The following is a 12818-nucleotide window of genomic DNA, read 5'->3' as shown; positions in this document are numbered from 1 at the left end:
TCTGTTAGACCCCGGAATCCTTTTTTAGCTGAAACCCTCCTGGCACACACATTAGGAAATGCTGCGTTGGAGGATGGATGAAGGGGAGAGACAAAATGAAGTGAACTTCGCAAGCGTTTAGAGATTTCTGTGTTCTCCCCATGGTGCCAATTACTGCGAGAAACAAAATAATGGAGACCAGGTAGTGGATTCTTATCTTAGGATCAAAAGATTCCCACATGCAAAACAACTAGGAAATAATAAAAGAAGATTACGTAATCAAGAACTACGTGTCGTGTAAGCTATAAAACTCTAGAATATTTGAGAGGGGGAGACGCCGCCAGCTGTGTTTCAGCAGGCAGAGAAGGTCCCATCTCCGAGGGTGGGACTGCACCGTGGAGCCCAGGTGATGGTGGACAGCCTTCACAACTCTGGAGTGGCTCCTCCTCTGTTGTACTGGTTATTCTTACTAGTCACGTGCATAGTTTCTCCCCTCCAGCATCATGGCACGTCTCGGGAAAGCCAGAGACAGGTCAGGAGCCTAGCTTGTTGGCTTTCAGAATCTCCCGAGGCGTGAGCAGTGATGAGGGAATGTGTGTTCTCTGTGTCCGCTGGGAGCCGGCTCCGGAATCCCTGCCTGGGAGTTCTTGGAAAATGATGCAGGAATGTGAAGTCCTCACGCTGGTAGATATTAGTCCTTGGAAGCTGCAGGGAAGACGCACCAGTGTGGCCAGGTGTACACTGTTAAGTTCTCTTTGAAGTGAGTCACGCATCTTCCTGCCGCAGCATCTGCCTTGATGGGACCGTGGTCCTTCTGATGAGCCAGGCCCTCTTTCCCGTGCCTGGTGACTCACTATCCAGGTTTACATTTGCTGAGTGTCCCTGTGCTGTCTCTTGAGCATCAGTGTGCTTGCCAATGAGTTACTCACCAAGGCTGAATAGGAAACAGGTCCAGGCAAGGGAGAGTTTTAAGATTCCCTCTGGGCACCTTCAACTTTGACGTTTACTGGCGGCCGTTTTTAGCTTGCAGAAGAATGGCGCAGGGAAGACGTTTGGTCCTTGCCCTAACTCCCAGCCGTGGGGCACATCTGTTTCTCCAGCTGGGATTTGGCTCATTGCAACTTAAAGTTGAGGCCTGAGGATAGATAGTGGGATAACCAGAGGTAGCCCCGGGCCTTTGGTCCAACTGCTGTGTGCAGCACGGGGCAGCTCTTTGTATCAGCTCCTAGTTAACGCTTCCTCTCTCCTTTCTCAACACTGGCGCCTCCCCCAGGAACGTGCTCAGGTTTGGTTTTCAGTGTGGTAACAAGTGTTGTGTGTCCCCCTCTCCCGCCACACTGTGTCCCTGGTCTCGACGCCTCGTGGTTGTTGTGTGTAGTGTGGCAGCCCTTGTCCCATAGCATCTGACCCCATGATCTGGCTTACTGTCCTTGTGGTGTCTGGTCACACCCCGCGGGCCGAGGTGGCCCTCCGCCTGTTTACTAACCGCTCTGTGACTCTGGGTTTTAGGAGCACTCCCGGCCTGAGTATGAAGCCAAAGTCCGGGAGAAAATGCGGAGGGAGAGCGACAAGTCTCTGGTCCAGAAATTGGGAACCGGTGGGACTGCGGATGAGGTAAGATGCTGGCGCCTGGTGCTTGCCTTCCTTTTTATTTCTTAAGATCCTATTGTCATTTCACTGGGAATGCCTTCGCGGATGGAGACTGGGCTGTGAGAAGGGCTGACAGCGGTGGGAGAGGACGGAAAGAGAGCATGGCATGTCTCGTTGTCCCGTGGGCAGAGGTTGTGGGGAGCAGTCTTCTGCCATGACCTGATTTGTCTCTCCTTCCCGGGTGGTGATGTCTGGATGAAATGGGAGAGCAGGTCGGAAAAGAAAGAAACCGTTTCAGGCCTGGGTCCTCTGAACTCTTATCACCTACAATCGAATAGCAATAGCAACCACCGCCAGACCAACCAGCGCAACGACAGCTAACCTTTATTCAGTCCTTGCTGCGGGCCAGGCACTGTTCTCAGCGCATTGTATCATTTTATTCTCGAAATAAATTTATGAGGCTGGCGCAATTTTTCTGTAAATGAAAACTAATGACGAAAGTTATGTCCACAGCTTAGGTCGTTGACCGGAGGTCACCCAGACAGTGAATGGTGGGTGGATCTGGGATTCCAACCCAGATGAGTCTCTGACAGTCTGGGCGTCTAACCGCTATGCAGGGATAAATCGAGAAATGGCCCTTAGGGCTGGCAGAGGCACATCCATGCCTGTATTTGCCTGAGCTGCTCATACACTCTTCCTCACATTTCATTGTCTCTGGATGGGCCTCCAAAGTACGGAGGTGATTGTGAGTCGTATTTCTGAGTTTTATGGTGGCATTCGGACATCGAAACAGAGCTTCAGGATCTGTGCTGCGATCTGTAAATACTCGCAGTGCCTGTGAGGTGGGGGGCTCCTCTTTGGCACCGCCGGTCTCCTCTGAGTGCCACCCTTTTTTGAAACCAAGAGTGTGTGTGTGTGTGTTGATGTCTTTCCTAATCTGGTTCCTGAAAAAATTCAACGAGATCGACAATCTGTTGTTTTTACACGTGTCTTTTCTCCATCTTGGATTCGAATTAAAATTTCATTTAATTTTACATTCTTTAAGTTGGAACCATTCATGTTAACATGCAAATTTATTCAAGCACCAATACGGAGAATGTGGTGTTTTTAAGCCCAGAATACTAGCTGTCTTTCTTTCTTTCTTTCTTTCTTTTTTTTTTTCCTTTAAGAAAGCAGGACTTAGACGAGAAAGGGGGTGGCTGTCTAAGTTATTATTTCCCTAGAAAAAAGTAAGTCCAAGACCGCCAATTATTTGGGGAAGAAAATGAATTCATTCTTAGGAAAGAGTAATCATCACCACCACCCTCATCAGAAAGCAAACATATTGTGTCCTTTCGGGTTTGGCAATCCTATGCAACCTTCTTTCTCTGCCCCAGGGCCATATACAATGGATAATTTTATGGAAATCACATGTAACTTTTAATGACTGCTGCCTCATTTAATTTTAATTCCATAGACGGGAATGCCGAGGAGCTGGAATTGCGTACACTGAGGCTGTGGTTCTGATATAAACACTGCTCGGATATATATGCACGATAGGTCAGATAACTTTCAGGAACCATGAATAATTGAAAAACATCTGAATGCGTTATGAATGATACATATGTTTATGTGTTAGCATTCAACATCTATTTTCATTACACTGTTGAGAATGTAAAGCTCAAAGCATCTAATGCCTTATAGGCATTGGGGGGAAAATGACCTTCCCAAATGAGCAGTGTAAGATAAAAATGGCCTGGAATTTGATTGTCAGCGTCCTTCTTGTGTTCCCTCCATCCTCTTAATATTGGAAATGCTTCTGTTCTTGCTGTAAATCTAGCCAGGGGTGGGAGATGAAGGGAGGAGCACATGTTGCTGTCTGATGGGAGGGCTGCTTCTCTTGCCTATGGGAAGAGTTGAGGTCGACACCCGTGGCAGAACAGGGCTCTAGGGTGGGATATTTAGGAGAGGCACATTCTTCTGGGAAACAGACAAGGACCAAGAATCAAAGTCTAGATGATGGTCTTGGATGGGCTTCTTTCATCCCAGAGGCTCTCTGTGGTTCTGCCTTCTTTGTAACCCTGAGGCTTCATGTCCCATCTCTCCTTATATTCCTTCCTCTTGAATGATAAAAGCTACCATTTATCGAGGCCCAGATGGTAGAGGAAGTTACCAAAGACCACATAGCTGGTTGTGGGAGAGCTAGCAGTCATACTCAGCTCCACGTGATCCCCAAGGCCCATTGCTTCTCAAAAAAATTTTTTTAAAGCTATCAAGTTCATTTTATAAAACTTCTTTATAAGTGATTTAATTCTCAGACCATAACATTCACCCATTTAAATGATACAATTCGATGGTTTTTAGTATATTCACAGTTTTGTGCTGTCATTCGCACAATCTAAGTTTAAAATATTTTTATCACCTTAAAAAGAAACTCTATACCCTGGGAAGCAAGTAATCTATTAATACTTTCTGTTTCAATAGGTGTGCCTCTTCTGGACTTCCATGTAAATGAAATCATGCAAAATGTGGTATTTCTCCTCCTTCACTTAGCAAAATGTTTTCATGATTCATCCATGTTGTAGCTATATCTGTTCTTCATTCTTTTTTATTGCCAAATAATATTCCATATTTTGGATATACCCAATTTTATTTGTACATTCATCAGTTGATGGACAGTTGGATGGCTTTCACTTTTTGGCTATTATGAACAATGCTGCTGTGAACATTTGTGTACCAGGTTTTGTGTGCACGTATGTTTTCACATCTTTTGGATATATACATAAGAGTAGAATTACTGGGTCATATGGAAACTCTATGTTTAACATTTTGAAGGACTGCTATAATATTTTTCAAAGTGGCTTCACCATTTTGCATGCCAACCAGCAATGCATGAGGGCTCTTAATGTCTCCACATCCTCACCAACACTTGTTATCTGTCTTTTTTATTTTATCCATTCTAGTTGTGTGAAGTGGTATTTCATTGAGATTTGAATTAGCATTTCCCTAATGACTAGTGATGTTGAACATCCTTTCACATACTTATTGGCAGTTTTTATGGCTTCTTTGGAAAAATGTCTATTCAAATCCTTTGCTCATTTTTAAAGGTGGGTTAATTGTCTTTTCATTATTGTATGAAGAGTTACTTACATAATCTGAACACCAGTCTCTTATCAGATAATATGATTTAATATGATTTACAAATATTTTCTCCCATTCTGTGGATTTTTAAAATTTAATTGATGATACAGTTTGCTGCACAAAAGTTTTTTGATGTAGTTCGATTTAACTATTTTTCCTGTTGTCATTTGTGCTTTTGTGTCATACCTAAAAACCACTGCTTAATCCGTTGTCAGAGATATACTGCCAGGTTTGCTTCTAAGAATTTTACAGTGTTAGCTCTTACATTTAGGTCTATGATCCATTTTGAGTTAATTTTTGTGTATGATATAAGTAAGGTGTCCAAATTCATCTTTTGCATGAATATTTAGTTTTTCCAGCCCCATTTGTTGAAAAGATTATTTTCTCCATTGAATTATCTTGTCAGCCTCATCAAAAATCAATTCACCATAAATGTAAGAGTTCATTTCTGGGCACTCAATTCTATTCCATTAATCTATATGTCTGGCCAATACCACATTGTCTTGATTAATTACTGCACCTGTGTAGTAAGTTTTGAAATTGGAATGTGACTGAATTTGTGCTTCTTTTCCAAAATTGTTTTGACAATTCTGGGTGTCTCACATTTCCATATGCATTTTATGACCAGCTTGTCAATTTCTGCAAAAAAAGCAAGATGGAATTGTTGATAGGGATTGAGCTGAATCTGTAGATTAATTCAGGTAGTAGCACCGTCGTAACAATGGTAAGTCTTCTAATCTATGAACATGTTATATCTTTCCATTTCTTTAGATCTTCTTTAATTTCTTTCAAAAATGTTTTATAGTTTCAGAGTACAGGTCTTGCACATCTTTCGTTAAATTTGTTCATAATTGTTTTATTCTTTTTTGTGTGATTGCAAATATAATTGTTTTCTTAATTCCACTTTTGGATTGTTCATTGCTAGTATATAGAAATATTGTTGATATTTGTGTATTGATTTTATATTCCACAACTTTGCTGAACTCATTTATTAATTTTGGTAGTCTTTAGTGGATTCTTCAGGGTTTTTTCTGTTTATAAGATCATGTCATCTTGAAGAGAGACAGTTTCACTTCTTCGTTTCCCAGCCTGGTTGCATTTTTCTCTCTCTCTCTCCATCCTCCGCCCCTTCCCCCTTTTCTTCCTAATTGCCTTGACTAGAATCTCTTGTACAATGTTGAATAGAAATGATGAGAATTGACTTCCTTGTCTTGTTCTTGATCTTAGCCTTTCACCACTAAGTATGACGTTAGCTAGCTGCGACCTATTGCTCTTTAACTTTCTCTGTAAGGCTCCCCTAAGGAGAATTCACGTCATATCACCAGGTGGCCAAGCCCATCTCAGGTCTCTCCCGTCTCAGCTGTCACGTGGGGGGATTGGATTGTAGCCTCTGCAGTTCTGAGAGTCGGTACTTTTCTTTGCTGATGTGAAAGAATCATGTTGGTCATTAGCCCATAACTTTGGGGAACAGGCAATCTCTTATTTATTTTAGGTGGTGGTAATTTGGCCATTTTAATATCTACTGTTACGATTTTCAAGGGTGTGGGCACAGTGAGGATAGTAAAATAGCGAGGTTAGAAGTAATATTTATGGAGTGCTCACTCTGTGTGGGTCTTTACGGGTTTTATTTCATTTAAGTCTCAAAACCAGTATTATTTCCAATTTTATGTGTGAGGAAACTGAGGCTTATTTATCTAGAAAGAAGGAACTTGCTCAGTGCTTGTGTCTGGCCAGACGGTCTGACTCAAGAGCAATGCTCTTGATCTCTATGCTCCTCTGCCTTTGGAGTGTTTGCCCCTCAACAGATCCTCAGACACCTGTGAAGAATCATGGTTGGTTCTCTTCCTTATTCTAAAGGCAGGAAGGAACGTTGTATTTGTTGGAAAGAAGGGTACGAGACAACCAGCGACCCTACATTTTCTTTAGTGGTTTTGTGTAAACTTTGGTGGCTCCCCCCACTCTTAGGGCTGGAAGGGCCAGGAGCGAGGTGGTATCACCAGAACCCGGTGGGTGCCGGTGCCCTGCAGGAGGTGCAGCTCTTTCTGGAGATGCCGTCTGAAGCAGGTAGAGGGGGTGGAGGAGAAACACCCTGAATTTCCCCCTCCTGCCTTTGAGTCGAACGCCGGTGCCCCCCGTTGGCCAAATCTAACCACAAGTCAGTTGATAAATCATTCTGGGAAATATGGTTTTTAGGGTTCAGCACCTGGCAGAGGAAAGGAACAGCGGAGCGTAGATCCAGGGGGCAATGGCAAAGGACTGGCACAGAGGTCCAGTCATAAGTCAGCATCACTTTGGAACCTACTAGCCACTGATCCATCACTTATGCCAGGTCCTCCCACTGGGGAGTTGAGAGGCTGTTGGAGGATAAAAATGTGGCAGAAAGCACAAGAATGCTGCCCACTGACATGAGGAACGAATACATGAATGGTCAGGGACTCTGACCCTTCCCAGGCTGTTGAGAAAGTTCATGTGAGTGGGGTGGGTGTGCTCTGGTGTGAGCACGTGGGAGGGTGCCTGTGTGTGTGTGTGTGATGGTGCCATCGGAGTGAGACAGGCGGGGTCAGATAACTGAAGGCTTCAGTGAGGAGGGAAACCGTATTTTTGTGTCAAGGAGCAGGGAGCATGTGACAAGCTGGGGAAATGGCACCGGTGGGTCCTGAGAGAGTCTTCTACAAAACCCGTCACTAAAGGGACTTTAAAACAAAATCCCACTGAACTAGTCCCAGGAGCTTACCTCCCAGGCCTTGCCGTTTATCCAGGGTGGGCCTGGAGCTGCCTGCAGTGCTGCATTTAATGAACGTTTTATGGGGAACAGTTGCCAAGAGGAGGCCCGTGGATGGACGGTGTTAACTTACTGCTCAGCGCACCACCCTGGGGACAATTATTCCAAAACAAAACTCATCTGAAGTTAAAGTATTGAAACATTTACGACACATGCCAAATGGACATGTGGAATAAATTATGCATCGTTGAGGGCCTTTGCTGGGAGGCTGGGCAACAGCGGGAGGAGGCTGGGGGCTGTCAGAGCTGGGGCGCGGGGCTCAGGGTTCCCGTCTCGGGGACCGAGGGCCGTTTGTCAGAATGTCCTGTGGAACAGAGTTCCCTCCGGCCCTCTTTTGGAGGCACTAGAAACCTGATGACCATTGGAGGGTCAAAAAAAAAAAAATAATAATGATTCTCCATAGCTCTCTCAGACTCTTCTTAGGGATGAAGAAGGTTCCTCGTTGGCAAAGGGAAACCCTGGGAACAGAAAGGGACTCAATTGGTTGAAGCACCACATAGCAAGGAGCTGAGGTAAAGCTGGACCCTGGGCCCGTTTCTGGAAATGTTGATTTGCCTCAGTGCCCACGGCCTCCCCTCCTGTTTAGTCTCTGCTGTTCCGTGGGCTCTCAGCGTGAAGGCTGAGCTCTGCACCTTGGGGCCGGTCTGGGTCTCCATCCTCACCCACAGTCCTCGGGAGCTGACGGAATAACCGGTGGGAAGGAGGCCAAAGGGCAGCCGGAGGAGCTGGGCCCATGGCTCGCAGACCAGCCCCTGGGCGGGCAAGGACTGACCGAGGCCTGGTTGGCTCTGAAACCCTGCCATTTGTGCTGCTGACCCCGAACTTCTCATGTTTGGTAAGAGGGACAGTGAAACGGGTCACTCTGTACAGTGTAGCTCCATGGGTGGAGCTCAGCTTACAAAGTAGAACTGCTATTGACGGCCGCCCCCAGCAATTTTGTGTACTTTCTTTTTTATTAATTTAATTTAAGTTTAATTTCATTGATTTGTTTATTGATTGATTATTATTTTTTATTCATTGTTTCCAGTTCTGGCTCCTCCGTTTCTGTCTGTCTGTCTCTCCGGCTCTCGTTCTGCCGTCTCTCAGGGAGTGGCCCCCCTTCGCACCCATGGTTCCCCCCCACCCCGGGGCATCCTCACCCAGGGAAATGGGTCAGTGAACCAAGGAGCAGAGAAGCGGACGTGGCCGGGGACTGGGGAGTCACCCGTTTGACTGCAGAATGGGGACATCGTCTTAGGAGGGACCGAGGACTTGAATTGGGAATTTCAGGGTTCGGCCTCCCTCTCCCTCACCGGGGGGTCCGGCCCCAGGCAGACGGGGTTGTGTGGACCTTGCCAGTTGCCTCTGGGCAACAGCTCCAGACCGGCCAAGGGACAGAGGTGTCTCTGCCACAGCAGCAAACGTGATGGGAGTGGAGCAGGCAGAGTCCCTGGAAAGCCCCCGGGACGCTGGCTGCCACCCCGGGAATCAGTGTGGAAGGAAGTGAGGAAGGATGGAAGTTTCCTAAGAAGGAGCCTCTCTGCACAGAACTTAGCACTGGTGGAAGTGGGGTTGGAGGCTAAGTTGGTGTGTGGGTGCGTTAACATTGCAGGGCTTTTACGTATCACCATCTAAATTATACATGAGATCATTCTTCTCAAGAGGAACCCCACGTTACAGTCTCCCTGGACTGCGTCTCTCCCAGTGTTAACTGCCCCCCTAGAGAGCTACAGTTAGCAGCTTGGCTTGTATCTTTCCAGACGTTTCCATACGCACTTTTATTCTTGTATGAACCTGTGTTTGCTTTGGTTATGGGTTTCTTTACACACACACACACACACACACTCACATTCAGGAGAGAGCCATGAACAAATGGTCTCATTATGTCAAGGAAGTTTCTTAAGTCAGGAAGACTGTTTCCCAAACTTTGGCCCCCCAGGGCACCCAGGGGTGCCACAGGGAACTCACAAAAGTCATGGCGTTTTTAAACACCTTTGAGGTCAGTCCAGCAGTACCTGGCATCTGTCAGACACTGCAGGAGCCGCTACCCCAGCAGGGTCAGCGTTAAAACGCAAGACACGCCCCCCCCCCAGCATCACTGTGTCTTAGAGAAGCCGAGTTTCCTGTGGCAGCAGCACAGCTTCTGCACAAAGTTCTTGTGAAACAGAGGAGGCGAATGTCAGGTCCAAAGGGATTCCCAGGAGGGGGGAGCCGAATAGTGTCCTGCAAGTGGACACGTCCTTTCAGTGAGGAATTAGGGTGAAGAATGACATGCAAGGTCAGTGTTTCTTTCAGTTTCTGTGTATTTTTTCCTAAATGGCTACTAGGCTATCTGGCCATAAATACTTTTTAAGTTATTTGGACTTAACTCCTCCCTAAATGGAACTTTTAAGTCTTTTTTTTTTTTTTGCAACCGAGGGGCATTGTGTAAACATGACCGAGCTGTTAAGGGTACAGGGAACTGAGAAAGTTTGGGGACTCCTGCTGGGTAAAAGCTTTCTGTCCATAGAGGCTTAAGAGTGAAGGAGACGGCCAAGGGCAGAGAAGTTTAAAAAGATACATAGAGAGTTTCAAAGACGCAGAAATTTACTTGGGGGCAACTCTCTGTGGCAAAGTGTGTGCAGAGGATGTGCCGGGCGGGCTAGCTCCTTCCACACTGGCTCCTGGGCCTCTCACCCACTCCTCTCGTGGGCCTCGGAGGGGATCTGCCCCAGCATCTTCTCCCTCTAACTCTATTTCTCTCTTTCTCTCTGCATGTGTGTGTATACGTGTGTGTGCGTGTATGTGTGTTAGGAGGGGACTGATGGTTCCGATTATGGACATCCTTTAAAATCCATGAGATTTAAAAATAAACCCGACAACTCCTTATCCAGAAGACTTTGCTTGACTTACAATCTCCGGGTGGCTCCGGCTTCACAGAGAAGGATGCCAGAGGAGCGTAGAACGTGCCCATAAACATCTCCCTTTGTGGAGCCTGTGAATTATCCATCCCAAGGAGAGACTTCGCAGGTGGCCCAGGCCATCAGATGGCGGGGGCCCGGGGGCTCTGGCCCTCTTCAAGTGACAGCCCATTCTCAGCAGCAGAAGTGCTGGCTAAAATAAGACTTTCTCCTATGCTGAGTGTGTACATTTCTACTGGCCTGCGTCTATATTAAGACGTTACAAATAAGGAGAGTCCCAAGGCCTGGGTTACAGTGGAGAAGCTGGAGGGAGACAGGAAGCCTGGGAAATGAGAGTGCAGTGGGACGGTGGGGGGCCGGGAGGAGCAGCGGGTCTGCCTCCGAGCTAAGGCTGGGCAAAGTCACCATGGTATTTCGGACCAGACCCTCATGGAAAACACAAGGCCCAAATATGTGCAAGGATGGGGAGTGTTGGAAGAGCCAAGTGGCTCACAGAGGCCAGCACATACCACTGGGATGTGTGATGTTTGCCACGATTGACTCGCAGTTTGGACTTTTCTTTCTTCGTCTAAATGATTTTTCCATATACGGCCTGAAGCGTGTAAATTAAATCTGTCTTTTGCTGCCCGGGCCAAGGCCGTTATTTCATGTCCCTAGAATTCACTGAAGCACACACGAGCCTGTCAGGGTCCTTTGCTCTCTTGCCCTGCATGTGCCAGAAAAATCAAAGTGTTGGTTTAAAAAATTCCTCCAGGGTCAAAGGTGTTCTGACTCCGTGTGAGTCTTCGACATGATGTCCAGAAAGGAGCTTTCAAAGAAAACAGGTGGGATGGCTCTTTTGTGGATGGAGAGGCTTCCAGACTGTGCCCTTTTAGCCCTGATCTCCTGAGCTAGTGAGGTCGCCAGGGCCTCCATCTCCGTACACCACGGAGGCCTGGCAGCTGGGCTCCAGCCGGTGAGCAAGCACCTGCCCCATCGCCCAGTGGACGCAATGTTCTTACAGACATTACTCTCTTAACTTTCACGAAGAGTAAGGAACTAGGAAGAAAAGAAAAAAAGGTCCTCTCTTTAGGTTGCTTCAGACGCAGGTCCTGAGTCAGTGATTCACCTGCAAAATTCATTCGGGAGGGGGAAGCCCCGGCAGTGGAGTGGGACAGTGGCAGAGGAGAGAAGGCTGCCGACAAAGGGCGCGTCGCCAGTCATGTTACCGCTGTGGGCAGCTGACTCGTCATGTCACTGAGAAATTCTGGGAGCTGACCGAGAACACGCACTTCACGGTTCTGCTGCCTGAGAGGCGAGAAGCTGGGTACATGCTGGTTCCACCAGTCACCACTGAGGGAGGCTCCGTGTGTGTGTGTGTGTGTGTGTGTGTGTGTGTGTGTGTGTGTGTGAATTCCCCTGCACTTCTGGCCTGCTTTGAACATGCACGTGAGCAGAAAAGGCTCCGGCCGCCAAAAAAGTCTTCAGGCAAAGCGATCCAGAGGCTGGCAGTTGGAAGGTGGAGCTCTCCACTCTGTGGTCAGGCTCAGGGAACTCTGGGGCTGACACCGGCAGTATGGCAGTATCAGGATCCTAGGTCCTAAAGTGCTTCAGTTAAGGTCTAGCCAGAAAATCAGAGGCCCAGGACTTCAGCAGAGGGCATTTCGTACAGGGAAAGTTAATTCAAAAGGTGTCAGGATTGCCAACAAGCTAAACAGGGGTGGTGAAGCAACACAGAGGTCAGTAGCAGCTGGGGCTGGCAAGCCAGGGCGGGAGGTGGTGTCCCCAGAGCCCAGGGCCAGGGCCATCTGGTGGGAATGGAGCCCTGGTTGAAGCTGTGTGCTAGGAGATGCCAGCCAGGGAAGGGCAGGCCAGCGGGCACCGGAAGGATGGAGGAGGTGCAGCCGCGGCATGAAGCAGATGGACAGACAGGGGGAATACTCTGGATCCTCCTTTCCATCCACCTGCCAGTCTCCCTCCATGGAGTACCTCCCATCGGCTGAATCTGGCCGGAAGCCAGTTGGCCAGGGAGTCTGGGAAGCCAGGTGTCTTCAGGGACCACCGCTCCTACATTATGAATTAGAGGGAAGAACGGGCAGATCTGAGAGGAAGCAGGAGAGACTGGCACTGGTCACAGCCCTGACATAACCCCATGCCTTCCTCTTCCAGTTCCACCCCTCTGTCTGCCCCATGACTCTGTTGGGTTTGTCACCCCCAAAGCAGAATCTGGGAATGTCTAAGGAGTTTGGAGGGACTCCATTTTGGGAAGGGATCAGTGATCAGTGAGGGGGACACACTCTACACCCTTGTTTGCCCCTGTTCTGAAGTTTCCTAGGGCTGTTCCTGTGCCTTTTGTTCTCCTATTCAGCCACAGAAGGACCTTCAATCCCTTGCCTCCATCCTGGGGGTCATTGAGGAAGCACCATATCTTTTTAGTTATACTGTAATGTATTTGACATGTAACATTGTGTAAACTTCAGGTGTACAGC

At 47.5% G+C, this 12818-nt stretch overlaps 1 protein-coding gene and 1 long non-coding RNA gene across 9 annotated transcripts in view; one reads left to right on the top strand and one right to left on the bottom strand.

Moving 5' to 3' along the window:
- ANO2 (anoctamin 2) overlaps positions 1–12818 on the top strand; it is a 350657-nt gene that overhangs the window by 181315 nt on the left and 156524 nt on the right. For all 8 annotated transcript variants that reach the window (XM_082349769.1, XM_082349772.1, XM_082349775.1 and 5 more), the window contains one exon: positions 1489–1593. In XM_082349769.1, the coding sequence (XP_082205895.1) occupies positions 1489–1593 (105 nt within the window). The remainder of the gene's footprint in view (positions 1–1488; positions 1594–12818) is intronic.
- LOC309609022 overlaps positions 1–12818 on the bottom strand; it is a 447877-nt gene that overhangs the window by 332535 nt on the left and 102524 nt on the right. The gene's annotated exons all lie outside the window — the stretch shown is intronic.

This window comes from Balaenoptera borealis (genome assembly GCF_965194805.1).
Source record: "Balaenoptera borealis genome assembly, chromosome: 13".
Lineage (NCBI taxonomy): Eukaryota > Metazoa > Chordata > Mammalia > Artiodactyla > Balaenopteridae > Balaenoptera > Balaenoptera borealis.
This window is presented reverse-complemented; position numbering and strand designations above follow the sequence as displayed.